General features: G+C 42.2%; 3 protein-coding genes across 12 annotated transcripts in view; 2 read left to right on the top strand and 1 right to left on the bottom strand.

Moving 5' to 3' along the window:
- Positions 1-5,496, top strand: part of NAPB (NSF attachment protein beta) — a 66,124-nt gene extending 60,628 nt beyond the window's left edge. The window contains exons 9-13 of one of the 4 annotated variants that reach the window (XR_005213030.1): positions 879-947; positions 1,293-1,343; positions 2,407-2,520; positions 4,809-4,871; positions 5,287-5,496. Coding sequence is in view for 2 of the 4 variants with exons in the window: in XM_037811366.1 (XP_037667294.1) it covers positions 879-947; positions 1,293-1,343; positions 2,407-2,517 (231 nt within the window). In the remaining 2 variants the exon portion in view is untranslated. Of the gene's footprint in view, positions 1-878; positions 948-1,292; positions 1,344-2,406 lie in introns of all 4 variants that reach the window. The other 3 variants (XR_005213029.1, XM_037811366.1, XM_037811365.1) reach the window with 3 other exon arrangements.
- Positions 5,497-7,473: 1,977 nt separating this feature from the next.
- GZF1 (GDNF inducible zinc finger protein 1) lies at positions 7,474-17,788 on the bottom strand. Of its 7 annotated transcripts, XM_037811363.1 has the most exons (8): positions 17,382-17,788; positions 16,792-16,893; positions 15,643-15,692; positions 14,118-15,511; positions 12,602-12,696; positions 10,823-10,990; positions 9,969-10,126; positions 7,474-9,587 (listed from the first exon to the last, which is right to left on the bottom strand). In XM_037811363.1, exons 4-8 carry the CDS (start codon positions 15,488-15,490, stop codon positions 9,237-9,239), a joined length of 2,145 nt encoding a protein of 714 aa, XP_037667291.1. In that variant the 5' UTR covers positions 15,491-15,511; positions 15,643-15,692; positions 16,792-16,893; positions 17,382-17,788; the 3' UTR covers positions 7,474-9,236. The 7 variants fall into 7 exon arrangements, with proteins under 7 accessions (XP_037667291.1, XP_037667286.1, XP_037667285.1 ...); XM_037811358.1 differs by lacking the exon at positions 15,643-15,692 and having other exon boundaries at positions 16,792-16,945; XM_037811357.1 differs by lacking the exon at positions 15,643-15,692 and having other exon boundaries at positions 16,792-17,152.
- Positions 17,789-17,829: 41 nt separating this feature from the next.
- LOC119515846 (NTF2-related export protein 1-like) overlaps positions 17,830-21,295 on the top strand; it is a 48,191-nt gene continuing 44,725 nt past the window's right edge. The window contains exon 1 of the mRNA XM_037812057.1: positions 17,830-18,060. The gene's annotated coding sequence lies outside the window, so the exon portion shown is untranslated. The remainder of the gene's footprint in view (positions 18,061-21,295) is intronic.

Here is a 21,295-nt window from a genome sequence, read left to right on the forward strand (position 1 = left end):
AGAGATCTGGACTGTATCTACTTAGTGCCCAGTTTAGAACCATACGATTTAGAACCATACTCAGCAAGAGAACTGATGTCTTTTGACATAGACCATTAGCATGTGACCAGGGTATTGCCGGATAATCTTGACTTCTAAGTGAGGGACTTCATCACAGCTGAGGCCATAGTTGAACACTGAAAAGACAAGGGGTTTCCCACCTGAGGGCCTTTAATCTGACTATGTTGTATATAGTATTCCAAATAAGTTACGTAAGAGTTTTCTCATTTGTTTTGATTGTGGCAAGGTAATTTCACTTTATTGAACCAGTCATTCATTCATTTAACAAATCTTGAGCATTTTTTCTTACATATAAAAATTAAACAGTGGTTAAACAGTTGTTTCTCTAGCTACTCTCATCTCATGGAGGATTTGGAGTGGAATGAAGACTGGGGAGAAGTTGGAAAACAAGAAAGCTGGGAGATAAGAGGCCTACACTTAGGTAGCCTTGGTGTTGGCAGTGTCTATCTAGAGTTTGAGGAGCAGAATTGAAGCCACTAAAAAAAAAAAAAGTTCTTCCTGCCAATCTCTATCAGTGATTTAAATGTTATTTATTTGGAATCTGGACAGTATAGGAATTGCTTTTCCATTTATTCAGTGATACAAAGAACCTAGTCTGTAAGTGTTTATGAATTAGATTTGGTTTAGCAAAGTATTCTTAGTTGAAATTTAAAATTTAAAATATGTAGGTTTCATGTGTTGATTTGATGTTGAGTTTAACATGCTTAAATCTAAGTATTAAATAGGATGTAGATAAATCTTTTTAAAGTTATTGAAATGTTGAAACTTGTTTTCTACTTCAGAAAGTCTGACATTAACAAGTGGTTTTTCTCTCTCAGCTTGCTCTTGAGAAATATGAGGAAATGTTTCCAGCATTTACTGATTCAAGAGAATGTAAATTATTGAAAGTAAGTCATAATAGAACTTCAAAGGAAAAAAAAATTGTAAGTGGGATGTGTGCTAAGAGAAATCTTAATTCTGTGAAGCTCTATGAAGTTCAGTAACTGAGGGTATCTGGGATATAAGCATTGTGTTCTGGCACAGGCAATTCAAAACACTGATTAAAAAAAACAAACTCTGTCTCTGACTTGGGTGAATTCTTGGTTTGTATTTGAATATTTCCCCAAGTTTGTGAGGTAATTGGCAACAGCAGTGAATATGATACTAAAGCTATTCCTGTGTTAAAAGTAACTGTTAATAGATGGGACTTCTCAGCCCACCAAACTAACTTTTCCATATTTTTATGCTACCAGAAACTTCTAGAAGCTCATGAAGAGCAGAACAGTGAAGCTTACACTGAAGCAGTAAGTTGTGCCTTTGGGATATAGTACATTCTTTGAAGGATTAGGTAACAGAAACTTTCCTTTACATTGGGCAAATTCTGAACATTTATGTAAATATTTTTCCAGCATACCTCAGCTGTATTTTCCAAATGTCATTTTTTATATATCCCACAAACCTTTAAAATTAGTCCTGTTAGCCATTGCGGTGTTCCAGAATCCCAGTTGCACTGAGCACTGTTTCTTGGCTTAGGCTCAAAGCTGTGATTAAGGCTAGTTCAAAAGTGAGTACCACAGAGTTATAATTTGTTGTTTTAATATTTTCTTTGGAAAATAATCTGATCCATAAATAACTTTAAAGTAAAATTAGCTAAAATACAAGTTTACATATAAAAATTAAGCAGTGGGAGTTTGCAGTATTCTTGGCATAGAAGATTTCTTTTTTACATTATCTTTTTTTGTTTTCCCATCTTTCACCATCTTATGTTTAGAATCAAGCACATTTCTCAGTATCCTCCATTAATATGGTAATCGTGGCTTTGAAGGGATAGTGGAAAGGAATGTTGTACTATTTAACTTTTGCTTCCAAACCATTTTCATCCTACTGAAGTTTCATTCTTTGGTATAACATTGAAATTCATTAAAAGAATTCTGCTTCCACACATCTTAATTTTGCCAAAAAATTTCTCCATGTTAAATAAATAATAGAGCAGTATTAATTTTCCTTGTTCCCTTCTAATTCTTATACAGAAATTCCAATGTTTCCATCTAATTTCCTTTGTCACATTAAATGCACTTTCCAGTTATGAAAGCTGATATGAATCGTTGCCTTGTACATGTTATCCCACAGAAACAGAACCACATATAAAGCTCAGTAATTTGTCAGTAGCACATCAGAATACTCACAGGATAGTGGAAAAGTAAACTACTTTTAATAAATAAGGTTATAAATAGAAATGACCTTTTTTATATTGAAGATAGTTAACTGGATTATCACTGTAAATGTTAAAACACTTTGGGGCACTGTTGTTTTGTGTTTTGATTGTGTTTCCATGGGTTAACTCCTGTCCATCTTCCCTTATACTAGGTAAAGGAATTTGACTCCATATCTCGCTTGGATCAGTGGCTTACTACCATGTTGCTTCGTATCAAAAAGTCCATTCAAGGGGACGGAGAAGGAGACGGAGACCTAAAGTGAAATGTATATATCTTTGTGGCATGCAGCTAACTCCTCTTTATTTTTGACTTAGGGCCAAGTGATCTTTATGGGATACCCATTTCATGGCTTACTTTTGTTGCATATGAACCAGATGATCTGTGTATTGTTTAAACACACCAAGCTGGTGTTAGAATGAAGTGATGAGTGGGAGGCCCCTGTTCATGTTGTGTGTTTGATGGGCTAATTCACACTTGTCAGAATCCCCGGAGTTTTCTGAGAAATACTTCGTAATCTACTCCTATTATTTTGGTATTTACAGAGCCCATAGCTAATCCTGCCACGTGTTTTTATGTCCTTTTTCTTGGGGCTCAAGTACCCAACCCAGTTGTTCTAATACAGGCTTTGCATATTCTTTGTACGTTGGCATCTGGATGTATTCTCTAAATGTGTGTATTTAGTTTAGAGTGGTTGTTAGGAATGAGTTTAGAAGTTTCTCCATTAGAAATTGTTTGTTTTTTCCTTATCCTGTGACTGTTTTGATGGTGCTAGTGACAAGTTTTGTGCTAATGTGCACATGGCAACAGTTCAGAGCAGCCCGAGTCTGCTTGCCTCACTTCCATGGTGAGGAGAGTGCCTGGCAGTTCTTGCTTTCCTGCCTGGGTGAACGTCAAGGTGGATTTGACTGACGTGTCCTTGTGCACACAACCCTACAATATACATTCTATGAGAAGTAGAATTTTTCCTTTTCCTAGAGATATTTTTCTCCTTTTATTTTGGGAGGAAATCCCTTTCTTTTATAGTCACATAATAGTATATTAATTGGCACTTACTTCTTTTGAATTTTCATATACTTTCCCACATCGAGATGGTGGTTTCTGTGCCACAGTCACAGAAGGCCATGGGGTAGGTGATCTAAGTTGAAGCTTAAAAGTGAATGCAATTAATTTTATCTATTTATAGTATGTGCTGGGCATGGTGGGATAAATCTGGCTCGGGTTTAGCTTATGCCCTGTTGGGCAAGAGCCCCCAACTTGCTTCTAAGGGGATTTGATTTTTCTCTTAGCTGACAAAATTATTTTAGTTTGTGTGTTTGAACTCTGTCCTGATTGTTTTAGTTTAAATAGTGTATGCCCTCTTGATTCATGAACCTGATCCTACCCATTGTGTTATATGCAGATATTGTACTTTAGTTAGTCTTGTTTCCTGAATTACCTCTGTAAATATTTCCATGCTTAAATGATTCGTGCTTGGTATGCATTTGTTAGGAGATACAAACCTTGGTTCTTTCAGAATTATGCTGCTGTAATTAACGATAGATAATGAAATCCTCCATTTTATGTCAGATAATAACTAGTATTTGAATGGTGTTTTTATTCTGGGACGGTGCTTAACCGGGATTATCAGTAGGATTTTGTTGGGCAGAGGTAGATTGGTGTGCCCAGGCCAAGCGCAGAGCAAGGGAGTAGGAGTTGGGAATGGTGGGAGGAATGAAGGGTAGCAGGAAATGAAGCTGGAAAGGGCGGACTGAAGCCAGATTGTGGCAGTCCTCCTTCAGGCAACCGAGGGGATTCCCTGCCCGTTTTTGTGGTGGGGACCTGTGCTTACAAGGCAGCCCCGTGGATCCAGTAACTCAGTGATGTCATAGCGTCAGGTACGAGGAGAGGAATGAGCCAGAGGCTTGGATGCTCTGACTGTGGGCCCTGGAATCCGATTGCAGGGTCTTTGGGATTCCTTCCTTCCTCAAGTTCTAGGATTCTTAAATGGAAGTTGAGTGTCACGTAAGGTAAACTCTGGAGTGGAGCCCAGTGGGTACTGCTTCACTTCTTCTTGGAATCCCTTGGGAAAAGTGATCAGAGAGAGAACTGGGGTTTTGTTTTGTTTTGTTTTGTTTTGTTGCTGTTCCTAATAAAATCTAAAATCAGCCAAATGTACTTCTGTGAAAATGAGGCATGCGGCATGAAGGGTGTTTTCGTAGCTTGTGGCAACATTTTATAGTTCGTATAGTTCTCCATTTGGAGAACGTTAAAACATTAAACACTAGCTAGCCCGTATGTAAGTTTCATGGCTAATTCACAAAGTTTCCTTCTATTTCTAAAAGTCTTCTTGTCTGACCACTTAAAGTAAAAACCAGATGGTCCCTTGTAAGGCAGTTATGTTTAGCTTTCATCATAATCTCCTAACAGAACTCTGTCTCAAGAGGAATGGCTTTTAAATATATTATTTGTAAAATTTTATGTCCATCAGAGACTTGCTGTTTATATTGAAATAAACACTGGGATCAGTGCCTGGGTGAGGAATTAATTTTTATCTTTTACATTTCACATGAGAAGAATAAAAATAGTTACAGTGACCAAACAAACATGCCAAAAGGAGGATGGGAGGAAAAAAGCCAGGTAAGCAGTATGCCAACTTATATTCTTTGAATGTCCATTGATGTAAGATACTAACATGTTTCCTTCAAGATGCATACAAGTTAGGTTTTCAGGATTTATAGACTGTTACTTACAAACAAAACATAATGATTAGTTAGGCTACAGTTAGCATATTGTAGCAAATCTGGAGTTACTTCATATTCATGGTTAAAATTTCTTACAGAAAAGCTTTGCTTTTTGTGGCAACATTTTTATAGTTCGTATTCTTTGGGTTCCTTTTTTTATTTAAGATATAAAACGATATTTTTGCAGTTGTGACCTTGTGTGGTGGTGTCACTATAACAAAGTATATACACCAGCCTTTGTGCAGTTCTTGTTTCCTCTGATATTGCGCATTTAAACCGTCTGAATGCAAACCTTTATGACTTTTTTTGAGGATTTGGCAGCATAGCATGTCACCTGTAACCTACCGCCTGTGGTATGAACGGTGGTTATAGCAGGTTTCCTGCCTCGTGAAATTCCAAGCTGGTAGCTGCTGGTGTTCACCTCCCTAACTAACCTGTAACAATAAATCTTCCTTAGCAGAAAGACCATGTATGTTTTATGTGAACCCGTACAATAAATAAAGTGGAAATTATGAGTAATATTTTTGCTAGTCTTTTCTAGCTACATTTACACAGCTCAAGGAGTTTCCTTTCCTTGAAGTTGTTCCTATTAAGTTTAAGGTAATGTGCGTTAATATTTTCTGGGCTATTTGAATACCCATTCAAAAATTAGTTTGACCATACTAAAATCTCAGTCATTTGATAGAAATTTAGGGCCCAGTAACACTGTTCTGCAGGTACTAAGGGTTTATGAAGACAACCCTGGGTTACAGGCTGTTGATGCAGTCCACTAAATTTGCATAATCACTGTGCAAACCTCATATTCTCACCCCTTCCTGCTGCCCCGTTAGGAAATCTTGTTTGAAAAGTGTAGGCTGTCACTTACACAGTTGAGGAAGGAGTGGTTCCTGAAAGACTGTGAGATGCTGGGTAGGTGAGGAACTCTGAAGTCCAACATCCCGCACCCCCAAGAAATTGCTGCCAACTATTTTGGCATCGTAGACACTTCGTTTCACAGATGTTTGCATAGGGATAGCAGGTGCCCCTGGAGAAGGGTTAGGCCCACTGGCCACTTGATCCTGAAGTTCTAAGAGAAGAGGACCCCAGTGTGGGGATAGTGCAGGCTGCTTTATCCTGTTCTAGAACAGTGATTTATTAGAGTCCTAGCAGTACACTCATGATGGCCTAAAACAATTCAAGGCATATTTTTAAAAATGAATGATGGAATGGGCCATCCTATTATTAATTCTCTGGGAAGTTGTTGGTTACTCAAAGTTAGTTTATCATTCAAATTTCTCTTTTTGGAATTATTTTCTAACAAATCAGCACTATGGTTTAAAAACATGATCTTGTCAGCTTTGGTCAGTCCCTTTATAAATCGGCAGAGGTAAGCGGGTAGCTCAGGACAGCATGGCTAGGTGACCCTCTGACTTGGGTGTGTAGCTTAGTTACCTCTAAGCCCAAATGGCCCTTCTTAAATCACACCTGCCCCTGTCCAGTGACATAGATGCCAGCAGCCCCCAACTGAAATGATGTTGATACTTCCAGGTGACATGAATACTGTTCAGTTCAGTTAGGTGGACATGCATTCATTTGGTTTCAAAGAGTTGAACTCCCTGGTGTGACAAGGTTTAACTATCACCAGGTTAGAATTAAATTATAATTTACAATTAAATTAGTTGGTGTGGATATGGCTAATCACCTACAGCAAAACTACATTTCTTTTAAAATCACATGGTAAATTTTTCAAACTCTACTATAAAAATTTTTTGGTACAACCAAAGGTAGCAGAGCTGTTTTGAGTGTGGTCCAAGAGTATTTCACACAAATGGCTGGAAGCCAAGGAATTGCCTCCTAAATGTCCTCTGTGGATGCTCTGGGAGAAGCAGTGTACCACACAGGGGGCATCCTCTGAGGGGCGGATCTGGGGCAGATATACTCAGTGTGGGGCTATCTGTGAAAAAGAGAAATAGGGGGGATACCTTCAGTATCCTCTCTAAGACAGTCTTCTGCAGGATTTGCGGATTTCCCTTTGTCAGAGACAGAGAAACGTATATAAACGAGTCTGTTTTATACATACTTCATATTACTTGGAGAAACTGTGGCACGGTACCACTGCTATTTATACACTCAGCACCATCCAGCTATGTAAGCAGATGTCAGTTTTATGCATCGTGGGTCCTTCATGTCTAAAAAATTAAATGTGGAATCCAAGTAATTAAGAGGAGCACATTTTAAAATATGTTAATCTTAGAACAATCTTAAATAAAGGCTTATAGATCCGGATTTTTAAATTTCATCATTTGTATAATTAGGCAAATGATGCTTCTCTCAATTAAGAATTTTGTTTCTACAGAGCCTAAATTCTAATAATGGAAATAAACTCAGAACTGCAAAACTACTTTTACAAAGCAAACATTTATTAACACCTCAAACGGTTTTTTGTAGAACTTCTAAAGAAAGAAATTCAAGACAAAATTCTTTCAGTAGGTAACAAAATAATCTATTATGTAAATTCCTTTTCATCAAGATGACTTTATTTCATGAAATAGTACATCAGCTGGACAGGTTCATTCTTCTCTTACCAAGAGTAAAATAGTTGTGTGACAGTTTTAGTTACTATTTTTTGTTCTATAAACACAACTATAGGATATAATGACATCATAATTGGATTGAAAATAACTTTGGACTATTACTTTCCCTATTACTTTTGGGACTACTGTTTTCCAGAGTAGGTGGGAAACATGTCAGCACCTAAAACAGTTTATGGTGGCTTTAGTATTTACTTTAACGTTACAAGTTAAAACAAAATATGCTCTTAGGAAAAATGTCTCCCCCCTTTAGTTTCTGGCATAGTACTGCTGTCTTCATCCTGAATAGATAAAGTACCTTCGTCTTAGAAAATGAAACTGTTTTCATAGCAAGTTTAATAAATTAGAATGTAGGAAACAAAAGCAACTAATGAGCAAAAGAACGCTAGTCCTTTGAGGTTCTCTTTTTTTAAATTAATATGTTCAAGGGTTACATGTGAATGAAAGTGCTTCACAAGCATGTGGCAAAAGACCAAAGTTACAGAACCAAAAATTAGGCTTAGCAAATACAGGAGAATTATCTTTTCAATGCAAATTCATTCTGAGCAAAATTCATTTCAGTAGGAGACAGCCAAAGGAGCATTTGAGACAAAAGTTACTGATTCTTCACAGTCACTCTTAAGGTGCAAAGATGAGCCGGCTCTTCTGTCATATTCACACATGCCCCCGAGGAAACAAATATGTGGCAATTACTGACCTACATCAATCTTCATATGTGGAAATGAGAAAGTCTAGATCTCTGAAAATTACAAAAAAAAAGAAAAACCTGGCAAAAATACCAATACTCTGCTCTAAGATCTGCCATAACCACCTCATTCTGTTACGACTACACAGCTTTCAAATGTTCCTGAAGCCTCTTAATATTTCACACCTCTTTGCAAAAAATACACTTTTGCTGCTACAGTCTTTGGTAGGACTGCCTGTACCTAATCGGATTTTTAGGAATGAAACCAGATTGCCACACCTTATTTCAAAGGTTGACTTGATGACAAATCTACCTGCATATGTACTGTGAGTAGACTATCCTGAGCTGTTTTGCAAGTCTTCAATTTGCCATTCCTTTTTTAGTGCCTAAAACTAGTAGAAAAAAAGGAATGCAGTAACCCATTTCTTCAGTCACATTTAAGGGTCCTCAAAGCAGACTGATTTGCTTCAACTTGATAGGGAAAATCCTGGAAATACACAGCCCCAGTTTCACTTCAGTCTTGACTCAGACATGGTAGAAAAATACCTTAAGAAGTATCAGGGAAATAAACTTACACAGAAGGATAAGGCAGGGTGAGAGACCAGGGAGACCGTAATAGCAAGTTCACAAACTGGACCAGTGCTCTGTCCTCTACAGTTAACTCAAGCAGTTGTCCAAACTTCATAGACATCAAGATAAGCATTAGAAAGATAAATGAATACAATCCACCCCAGAATTGAGTGAGGTTATGTTAACTGCCTCCTTTGTTGATAAAAGGGTAGCTGAGATCATGCACATCAGGATTTTTAAGGGAACGCTTTAAAAATGCTTTCATAAAGTCGTGCAAGTTAGCAGACATTCAGGAAAAGCTGTGGAAGCCATTCTAGCCCGCATCTTCTTTGCCCATGGACAATTCTTTTTCACAGTCACTGGCATCACCTTGAGTATTGCTGTAACACTCAAAGACTGGCAGTACGGGACCTAGTTAGCAGGTAACGCCAACCTCTTACTCCATGTTGGTCAGAGAGTGAAGTTGTGGAGGGGCTGAGTCTGTCTGTGGCGTCAGCTGACTGAGGTCACCGATGGTGGTGGCAAGCAAAGTGTCCTGGGGCACCATGGAGTCGTCCGCCTTGCAGGCCACATCTGCAGGGCTGTTCTCTTGCATGGCTGGTATGCTGCCTTGGACTGGGGCCAGGTGATGAAAATGGCCGTTTTCTGCAAAGGATAGCAATTTATCCGGAAGTCTAGGTGGCACATACTCTTCATCAGGCTGTTCAGTCTTGTGTCCCTCATCGTTCTTGGGTGAGCCATCTACAATAACAAGGAAAGACTTCCATGGAGTATTCTTATCATGTATCTATAAATCAAACACAAACAAAAGTCACTCAGTGTGTCAAAGATATCACCCAATTCATAGATACTAATGAGCAGTGCATTTTTTAAAACCACAGTAACTTCAATTTGGTTTCTACTACGTGAAACCCCCTTGTTTCCCTAATTGGCAGGTGTCTTCCTTTTATAACCATTATTGTTTAACAGTATTTATCATGGATTGGGCTCTCCTTGCAACTTGATTCTTTACTCCATTCTCCCTATGAATGTTCTCACTGCAGAGAAAACCTGAGGAGAAAATGCCTGTTGTCTTCTACAGCCACCCTATGGAATGATGACAGGCATTTCTGACTATTTATGGATACATATGTCTAATGCTTCCTAAACAAGCCTGGCTGTTGCTTACTGAGGTATGCCGCCGGAGAGTGGACTTGTCAGTGAAGGTCCGTCCGCACGCGTTACACATGAACGGCTTCTCACCCGTGTGTATCCGATGGTGGCGCTGGAGGGCGTTGAGCTGGGTGAACTGCTTACCACACTGGTCACAACAGTAGGGACGTTCCCCTGAACAGGAAGAGAAGACGACTCACTGGTGGATCTCTTTAGCCTGCAGTTAATTGTGAAAACACTCGGGAATAATGCTGTTTGCAAACCACTGGCAGAGCTTCCAATTCCACTCTGAGGAAGGCTGTGTTAGGTATGACTCAAGGGCCAGCCGACAGGTTCAAATCTGCTATCCCCTACCAAGAGTTCACAGCCTACTGGAAAGAAGAACCAAAATCCCTACCTGCAGCTGGTATTACATCTATAGAAATTATCACCTCTTCCACAGTAATGGAGTAATTTTTAAAAATTCCAAGTCCCTTAATAACTGAATCTGTGTGTGTGTGCGCACACACACAGAAATGTCTAAATCATTATCCTCATTCCAACCTGAAAATGTAAAAAGATTCACAATGTCTACATGCATATTCAAAATCCACACCACCTATAACCTGTCCTTCTTAATAAAAATGCCAAGTAGCAAAGGGACTTGGTTGTCTCTCATTGCACACATAAGTGATCCTACTTTTCAGTTTCTCAGAACCAGAAACAAGAACCTCAAAACAGTAAAAATAAAATAAAAACCTATTATAAAAAATTTGGTCAAAGTTCTCTCCTAAAGCTTAATTCCAAATGATTTTCTAATAAATGTAAAGCCTTTGTCATAATTTTTCCTGCCACGCTGAACTCCCGTCTCTGGTGACGTTCCAGCCGTACCTGTATGGACTTTAATATGCTGGTAAAGTGAATTCCGCTGGGCAAAAGTCCTGAAACAAACTTCACATTTAAAGGGTTTGGATCCAGTATGGATTCTATTGTGATGTTTTAAATATTCTTTAGAAGCAAAACTTTTGCCACATGTTTCACACATAAAAGGTCTTTCACCTAAATGGAAAAAAAAAAACAAAAACTTAAGTTAGAAATAACACAGGCATCGAAAACATAAGGGAAGAGTAGGTTCACTCTCCTAAAACACCTCACCATGGATTCCTCCAAGTGCCCTGGGGGATAGCACGTTACAGCTTCTGGCTAAAACTATTATAAAACCCCTATTCCCGTAAGCTGCTTGCTACTTCCTGAAAGTCAGTGTGAAATATCCTTGGAAATCTCAAGAAAAGATTCCACGGGATCAGAATTTAAAGAGGTCTTATTCAGTCAGCTTGCCATTTTGGAAACAGTCATTCTAAATGAGAAAATCATTTTACAACTTCTGTTTGGAGGAACTGTTGGATTATCTCCAAGGAAACACTTCTGTGCATCTCTATGAGAATAAAACTCCTCCTGAAAGAAGAGTAAGTTTACAATGGATATATATGCTTATCTATTCTAGAGTAGCAACCAATCAACCTGACTGGATTATAAGACAAGTAGAAATTTTAATAGTATCTCCCTTTCTGTAGTTTGAGAATCCTTCACAGTCCCATAAATTGGGCTCATTTAATTATCAGATGTGTCCCTGATGTCACAAACATCAAAATAATCAAATCTGAATACATTCTCATCAAATGACCAATTCTATTTAAACTTCTTTGACCTGCCCTTGCGCCCACCCCCAAGCTGCCAGGAAGCACCAACTCTGCTCACTTTGCAATCTAGTAATTTATAATTCAGGTCACTAGTTGCCTGATCTCTGTCTCGCCTGTACTTGAACTGGATGCTCATGTGCTTAGGAGTGAAAGTAAAGAAGCAAAGCAAAGGAGGAACTGGATTCGTACTGCCACAGTAGTGTACAACAGTTTGGCTACAGGAGGTTCAGAATCTCAGGATTTCGGTGCCAAATCAGAGTAGCGCCAACTTAATTTTTCTTCTTCACGCAATAAAATCCTACCACAAGAAATTTGAAAAATAGAAATGCGATGATCCCACCACCTTAATACATCATTTAACTATTTTCTAGTCTTTTTCCATGCAGGTATTCAGTATAGTTGGGATCAACTGTATGCATAATTGTGCATTTTTTCAATTCCACAACCTACCACTGGTGCTTTTTCATACAAGTTCAGAGCTGTTAGTCCAAATGGCAGGGTCATAAACCAGGATTTACCCAAAGTTTACAGAACCACTTCCAGGTTGGACATTTAGGTTGTTTTCAACTCTTGGTTATTAAAAATAGCAAGAAGATGGATAATAGCATATAGTTTTTCCCACATTTTGGGAAATTTCTTAAGGACAGATTCCTGGAAATGGGACTTTGGCTAAATCTGTAAGAAATGTTTCAGGCCTGTTGATACATAAGACCCAGAAAATAACTTTCCATAAGGTCTATGCTAATTAATACTGCCCCAGGGAGGTAAAGCCCATTGCCAGGAGCCCAATGGCAGGCAGTGGGCGCAAGAAACATGTTTTGATTTATTTTTGCTTATTTAATAAATGGAAAAGCTGCATCATGGCTTTAACTGAACCACTTTTATAGATACCAACTTGTAAATTAAAATAAACCGTAGTTTCCTTCTACAGCTAGGAAAGACATTCAATCACAACAGCATGAGTATTTACCTGTGTGACACCTTTTATGATAAATCAGCATGTGGTTCTGAGTGAATCTTGCACCACATTCATCACAGACAAAAGGTTTTTCCCCTGTATGAATTCTGAAAGTACAACATTCAGATGGTAACTTAGGATGTATTTCAAACCTCACTTTGCAGTACAATTTCCACAGTTTACTCTGAGAGACCTAACGAGGGCTGACGTGAAAGGCGAAGAGGCCCACAGTCTCCATCCCAAAGCCAAGTCCAGTTGTGCACGAGGCCAGCAGTGATGCCTCCCTGGCATGCAGAAATGTGGACCTGCAGCTGCTCACGTGCCTTACTGTTTCTGCTCTGAGGCATTTGCAGGTAGAGACCACGCTATTACATGTTTTATAAAAGACTATCTGTAAAGCTTTCTCATTCAGAATCATCAACCACAAACACCTAAGGAACATACTGCTCACAAAGTACCGTATGATCAAAAATCCGACTGTTGACTAATACTTCATTATCAGTCTGGAAAGGAGAATTGCCCTCAAACCCTGAATAAATCTTGTTTCTGAGGAATATACATAAGCATTTTAATTTCACAACTAGTATAAAGTAGCAGTCAGCCACGATCTACTAAACACTTACTAAGTCAACTATTTGAAGCTTAGCGTATGGAATAGAAGACGGTGAACACCATGCTGCCACCCCAAAGACTGGCCCAGGTTTGAGGGCAAAGCTAAAACAGTAGTAGAAAATGTAACTGCTTGTCTCAATTTCAGGCACAAATACTAAGAAGTGTAAGGAAACTTATTTCAAACCAGAATGCCATCCTCCTACACTTCACAAACAAATCAACAAACAGAGAACACTTTCTGTACTAATTCTGGAGGTCAGGCTCACCGCTGGCGCACTTTCAAGCCTTCGGAACTGAAAGACCAGAAAAGTGTCCTAAAGCCCAAAATGTCATCTCACTGGTCTTCAATGGGCTCATGAGACCCAGATGGTCACAGAACCCAATACTAAATGAAGAGTCAGGAAAAGTGAAATCCAGGTAACTAAGCCCCAACTCATCGTCAAGTGTGGAGGCCCTGTACACTCTACAGGCTCCTCAAGCACCTGACAGACCCTGTCCCCAGTGCTTGTCAAGACAAGCTTCTAGGGGCCTGGGGGGTGTCGATGCCCTCTGCAGGTGCAGAGGCGCTCTCTTCTGTCTGCAGGTGGAAGAAAGGATCGCCCCCTGTGGCTGGGGCCTATAGGAACGCTACAGTGTTTCCGCAAAGCTCAAGAACCATTTCTCATAGCCTCTTCACCCAGCAAGAAAATTCAAAGATGTCTCAAAACAGTCTCCCAACTTCTAGAGGGGAAGAAGATAAGGTGTGAAAAATCTAGATATGTACCCACAGTGGCCCAAATCCTAGCACACCCTCATTTACCAACCTCTGCGTTTCAAGAAAAGAAAATCCCAGTAAGCAAACAAGCCACATTCTGAAAAGAACCAAATGTCTCCGACATCCCCCAGCACGCTCCAGTGTGTCAGCAACCTCCCGTACCTCATGTGGGTCTTGAGGGCTGAGGGCTGCGAGAACCTGGCCTCGCACTCGGTGCAGCCGTAGGGCTTGTCCCCGGTGTGTGTGCGCTCGTGCAGCCGCAGCGCCGTCTTGGAGCTCAGGCCCTTGCCGCATTGCTGGCAGTGGTGCCGCTCCCCGCCCCCCTCGTGCACCTGCAGCACGTGCCGCTTCACGTCCTTCTTCCTCTTGAACTTCTTCCCGCACAGCTCGCAAGGAAAGTGGCGCTCGCTACTGTGCACGTGGCGCTGGTGGCCCTTGAGGTTGCAGCGGTTGGCAAAGGTCTGCCCACAGGTATCGCAGCGGTAGACCACCTCAGCAGCAACGCCGTGGCGGTGCTGGATGTGCTTCAGGAAACTTTTCTCATACAGAAACGCTTTCTCGCAGGTCGTGCATTGAAAATTGCTCTTCTTCTTATCCCCCTCCTCGTCCTCCTCATCCTCGTCCTCCTCCTCCCCTGCCTTTTGCAGCACTCTGTCCAACTCAACACCGGCACTGCCCTCCTCATTTTTGGGATTCACATTTTTCATAACTGGCTCCACCTCTGTTCCCACATTATCTGGGCTTTGGTCTTGTGGACACTTGTATTCCCCCATGTCATCCTCAGCACTCTTCTGCTGCTCTCGGAGTCTTCTTGTGTATTTCTTTTTAGGGATTTCTACAAACACCTTTCTTCCAGCCAGCCTTCCACTGGCTCGCCTGATTTTAGGGTAGAGAGGCTTAACTATATCTTTTTTCTTGTCGAGTTTCTCCTTGGACTTCCTCGGTGGCATAGCTGGCAACATGCCATTGCTGATTCTCTCTACCGGGTAATCCGAGGACTCCAGAAGGCCATTGGAGTGAGGCCCATCCATGGCTGCATTGGTCCTAGGGTCAGGAACAATGATGACTTGGGAGCCACTGCTTGCTTCTGTTTCCTGAGACTCTGAGAAATTCTGCAACTCCAAAAGGACTGATTCTAACATCTGTTTCTTTAATTGAAAACAAGTCTCCGACAAGTCCAAACATTTTAGCTTTTCAGCCATTTCCAACATTCGCTGCACCCGATCTTCTTCTACCTGTACCTTTGCTGTGTAGACAAACTCAAGAAATGAAGCAAAGTCAACAACTTGCACTTCATTTAAGTAGACATTAGTCCTGGTGCCGTCCACGGTTTTTTCATTAAGGAACATTTCCTTGAAGAACTTGCTAGTGGCTGCCAGCACAGCTTTATGGGCCATAAATTCTTCCCGGACACCCTGATATTCCACGCTGACAGTCACATCACACAGGTGACCAAGAAGGCGGAGCTGATGCATTTCATTCAAAAGGTTCAATGGTGAGGATTTGGATTCCAGCAGAACTGCACCACTTTCCATCTTTCTGCTTTCTAGAAACAGCTTTGAAACAAAAACAAGAATGAATGCATATATGAGCAACCCCTGAAAATTATGAGGATGATTTCAGTTCTTCAAAGGATACAAACTAACGACCTGACATTCCTCAGGTAAAAATCCAAATCACATTTTACCTATGACAGCTTTCTGAAGAGAAGTCCTGGATATGCCTTCATAAGATGGTCTGTTCATGAACAGATAGACTGTTACTAAGATTTCCCCCACTGATAAACATAAGTGATAAATAAACCATAACTTCGCTATGATTAATGAAATACATTAAAGCGGTAATATGCTTATCAAAGTAATTTTTCTAATTTGCTTACAGACATAGATCCCAAAACTGTAACCATTTATGGCAACAATAATGCCTAGTTCTTTGGTCTAGAAACCAGGTAATCCCAATGAAACACATGGCCACCACTGCCCAGGAACAAACCTTAGAGAATCCAGGTGTCCCTCTGAAAACAACCACCCAAATAAGTAACTCTCCATGAGGAACGCTTACTAGAAAAGTAGTCCACAAATTGATGGGCATTTCCAGTACCCCTAAACACCTCATAACTGAATTACGACTCTACTAAAATAACCCAAGTTCCCAGAAGGCTGAGTGTGTGCACGTAAAGGGCTGGCAACAGGCCGGCGACTAGCTGGCCAGGTTTTACTGCTTCACGGGCACCAGGCACAGGTGCTCTTGTTAACCCCTCTTCACACATGAGGAACTAACAGGATCTCAGGAAGTGGGGAAGCTGGGCTGAACTCCAGGCCTGGCACTACTCTCTGGACTCACATTGAAACTGCCCCACACTCCCTGCCACAGCCTTGCCAAATGTGAAGAGCTGCCTGTAGTCCCTTGATCTTTCCACAGTGGTTGACACTGCAGTTTTCACCCCCCACCCCTTAGGAGTCTCCTCTCCTTGGCTTCTGTGGGACCACACCATCTTGGGCCACTTCTGCTCTGCTAGCTGCACGCTCTCCTGGCTTTCTCCTCAAGGTTCAACCCCAACACTGCCCCCTGAAATCTACCTGCCTCTTTCAAGTTCACTTTTGACTCCTGAACTTCCACCCCTCCATAGTACCCACTTTCCCTTTAACAGCCTTCAGCCACATTTTAGATGAGGCTTGAGAATCTGCAGTAAACTGTGCAAACATACAAAACCTAAGTAAAGGATGTACTTGGAAGGTGAGGAGAAGGGTGGTTAGTCAAAGGACTGCCACTGATGTCAGCCCCACCCTTGGGAGAAATGGCTGCAGACGACCTGTAGCCTGAGGCCCATACTCACCACCAGCCTTCTGACTTCCCCAAACCTCTGTCGACAGGGCACCGTGCGCAGACGCAGCGTGACAGTCGATGAAGTGGTTTCTGAACCCGATTTCCTATCTTGCTGGATTACAGGGCGAGAATGCATTGATCATGGCGACAAGAATACTTCCGGCCTGGGTGACAGTTCTCATTGTTAATAGCCGGAATTCTGGCCGCTCCGACAGCCCTGCATCTGCACTAAGGACGGCCATTCCTTCCGGCCAGTGTTCTTCCTACTCCGCACGGTTCCACTCCTTGGGGCACGGCAAGGCCCCTTGGGGCACGGCAAGGCCAGGGACCTTCTCCCGGAGACCCAGCTCCGCCCAATAGCCTTCCACAATCTATTTTTAATGAGACTGCAATTTCCCAGTTTCTTGGGCTTAAAACCTTACCATCCCCGCTCTGCGAACGTACACCCGGGGTCCAAGCACGCACAGGCCCCTCGGCCCCCGCCCACCGCCTGCCAAGGGCCACCAGCGCCGCCGCTCTGCACGCTCCACCCCCCTTCACCTCCCAACCCGACCCTGCCCAAAAAGACACAGCAAACAAAACCAAGAAGTCGGGGCTCACTCCTGCCACAGCCAAGTCCACTCCTCAGGCTGACGTCGACGGCCTCGGAAATCCGTCTTCTGCTTCTCCGACGCAGGCATGCACTGTGCACCCGCGTGGACTCCGCTCGCCGGACGCGCCCGAGTCCTCCGGGCAGGCTTCAGGGAGGCCCTGCTCCTCCGGCCAGGCCCCGCTCCTCCGAGAAGGCTTCAGGGCAGGCGAAGGGCCTACGCCTCCGGGGAGGCCTCCGGGATAGCACCGCCCGACCGGCCCGCCGCTTCCCAGCTGCGAGCGCCGCGGCCCCGCAGCCGAGGAGAGCCGGGAGGCGGAGCTCGGGGCGCCGTCCTTGCCCCCTCACCTCACTGCGGGGCCGCCGCGCGTCAGCCTAGATCCGGCCAGGGAACTGCAGCTCCCGCTGGGGCGGCGGCGCGGTCCATGGACGGGCGCAGCCGATTGGCCGCCTCAGCCTTCGCCCCGCCCCCAGCTGGTCCCGCCCCGACAGGAGTGGGGGCGGAGCTGCGCGCGCACGTCCGGCTGCGTGGGCTGCTCCAGCAAGTTACGTGGGCCGGCAGACGCGAGGGTCTCTCGACGGGCCGGCCGCGCCAAACAACGTCACTTCCGCTAGCCAAAGCACGCCTGCGCGGAAGACGGCGAAGCTGGTGCTGCGAAGTGTGGGGTTTGTGCGGTCGCGGAGGATCACGTGAGTGTGTGGGCGCGTAGGCTCCCCCAGGTCCGCTCTCCCGCCGCTAACCCCGCGGCCTTGGTCACTGTCCATGCTCGGAGGCTGCGTGCCTCCGAGTCAGCGGCTGAGATGGGGCGAGCTTAAGGCTACGACCCTACGTTGGGGTCCCCATGGCCCACGGGACAGGCGTCCTCCGGCTGCACATCTGCAAGCGGTGAGCACCGCCGGAACAAAGAGCCCCTCACTCTTAATGCGGAACACTGCCGGGGCTGGGAGCTGGAGTGTGCTGCTGCAGCAGCGCCCCTCACTTCCGTCTTCTGCGTCCGGTGCTTGACCTTGGCGGGTGGGAGAACCGAAACCACCCATGGCGCTGGTCCAGGCGTTTCCTGACCCGGCGAATGCCTTGATCGTTACGGGAACTTCCAGAAAGATCTGACGACTCATTGAGGGAAACGATCAACAGACAATTTAAGCCCGGAGATTTGTTGAATCCCTCAGCCCAAAACCTTGCAGTTTTCCACCCATCCTTGCTCGATCCTAACCCATTCTCTCTTTTTGAAAGACCCGCCTTAAATCAGATTTACAGTTCTCAGATTCCATCACGTCTTTCTCGTGGGAGCCACTGTCTGCTCCCCCTTACTGTGCCCGACAGTAAACTCAGCTTTGTTGTAGCAATAAATTAGTAACGTTTGGAGAGCCAATTTCTTGCATCTAGTAGGTGCTCAATAAATGTTTGCTTAGGCAGAATGTCTTTATAGTTGCCTTATGTGATTTCTGGGACTTGAAATGATGCAGTTTTTACTTGTGGTTCCAGAAGGCCCAAAATCACTTTTTTAATTTATGACTTTGTTTTGCATTATAGGCAGGTAATCAGATTACACTCTTCAGTAGTACCAAAGCTTATTTAAAATATTCAAATAAGTTACGGAGGAGAAATATAAAACTACTACCTGCATCAGAATTCGTATGATGCTATCATCACTTATTGGTAATCATAAAATTTAATCCTAAATTCTGGTGAAGTCCAATTTATCTATTTTTTCTTTTGTCCCTTGTTCTTTTGTGTCATATCCAGGAAACCATTGCTAAATCTAAGGTCACAAAGATTTACAACTATGTTTTCTTCTATGAGTTTTTATAGTTTTAGATCTTAGATTTATGTCTTCATTGTTATTTAATTTTTGTATATAGTGCGAAGTCCCACATCGTTCTTTTGCATGTGGCTATCCAATTATCCGAGCACCATTTGTTGAAGATACTGTTCTTTCCCGGTTAAGTCGGCTTGGCGCCCTTGTGGAAAATCAGATGACCACAGATATGTTATTTCTGGACTCAATATTATTCCATTGATCTATATGTCTATCCTTATGTTAGTACTACACTCTGTAGATTATTGTATGCATTTTTTCTTTTGACAGCGAAAGGTTTCAAATTTGGGGGTATCAGTCTTTTCTTGTGGGTTTCTTCTGCTGATTCCAATCTCAAAAAATACTTCCCTTTCCAAAAGTATAATATTCAGTTCTACTTTTTTTTAGCTTAATAAATATTCAATTCCACTTTTTTTTTTAGCTGTATTATGGTTTGATTTTTTATACGTAACACGTGAATTTCTCTGGAATTTATTTTAATATATTGTGAAGTAAAAGGTGATTTTTCTCCCAAATTATTAAGCACTGATACCCAAATCACTTAAAAGATGTTCCTTCAATTCCTCATTGATTTTGATGCCTCTCATCAAGTGTTAAAATCTACCCAGTCCCTGGCCACCAGGTTCTCTTTGCTGTTCTGTTCAGTGGTTGAAATTTATTTGTATCCAATATTGTTTTACTGTCCGGTGGGGCTGCTCTACCATCATAACTCACACAGGGGCTCACCATCTACTTTTTCTTCCAGGTTAGGATTACAGTATTTTTGCATAATTAAAAACAAATTACACTGGTATAATGAGGTCAATAAATTAAATGTCTTAATCCACCTTGGAAAAAATTAACACTTTTGTGATATTGAGTCTTTATATCCAGAGTATAGAGGTTTGTAGCCATCCATTTACTTACACAATTTTTTCTTTCTCAACAGTTTTATACTTTATCTCATGTAGATATCACACATTTGCCATTAAGAGTCCCTTAAGTATTTGAATTTGTTATTATTATTAAAGAAGCCTTTTACTCACCCTGATCGCTTTTAGCTGTGTTACAGGACTGCTGTTGATGTCTGTATTTTGTTGTGTTGGGCCTATATTGGACTCCTTTATTCTCATGGTTGATTTCACATTCTTGCACCCTGTAGATACATATATATATATATAGCTATGCAGATAATAATTCTCTTGTCTCTTGTCCCCACACCATACCTCTCACTTCTGCTTCCTTAATTCTGTGCCAGCCGGAACTGCCACTGTCTTACTATCCTGCTGACCCCTGGCTTATGGATCCTTCCATGGCTTTCTCTAAGACCCATCCTGATTCAGTTGGCCACACCGTAACTAAAAATAAAATCTTCTAAAGTCTTGTATATACAATGGATTCACACCTACAGGAATGAAATTAAGATTAAGAACATGTTTTGTGTGTGTGTATTTTCCCCCTAGGGTATTGTCAAAGAAAAACTACCTGACAGTGTTAAACAGGCAAAGACAACTTGATAGCCACCGTGGTAGGGGAGAGCAAATAGAACTCAACCCCAAGGAAGTAGGGGGTAGGTTGAGTTTTATAGTCAGGTCGAGGGCAAGGTAGAGAACTTGGAAAAGCTGGTATCTGAAGTTGTCTTTGTTTTCCTTTTTCTGCAGACGAGTGGGTTTTCTTTGCAGTCCCACATCTGCAAGATTATTTTAAGGTAGTTAGGGTCGGGGAAGGAACAAGGCTGGCAGCTGGGTCAAGACAAAGAAAAATAATCTTGGGCAGCACATTACTCAGTCTGCCACAGCCTGCCCTTCCTCTGGACCCCAAAAGACATGTTCTTCCTACATGCAAAGTACCTTCATTCCATCGCAAAATTCCCCAAAGCCTTCAGCTATTACAGAACAACTCCAAAGTCCAATGGTCAATCCTGGAACAAAATTCCTCTCTGTCTGGTCCTAGGAAACCTACAAAACAAGTTATCTGCTTCCAAAATATAGTGGTGGGACAGGTGTATTTGTCTGCATTCTCCAGGGAAACAACCTGCAGGAGATTATAGAGAGATTTTAGATAGATAGATAGATAGATAGATAGATAGATAGATAGATAGATAGAAAGAAAATATCAGATTTATA

This window comes from Choloepus didactylus, chromosome 19, assembly GCF_015220235.1.
Source record: "Choloepus didactylus isolate mChoDid1 chromosome 19, mChoDid1.pri, whole genome shotgun sequence".
Classification (NCBI taxonomy): Eukaryota; Metazoa; Chordata; class Mammalia; order Pilosa; family Megalonychidae; genus Choloepus; species Choloepus didactylus.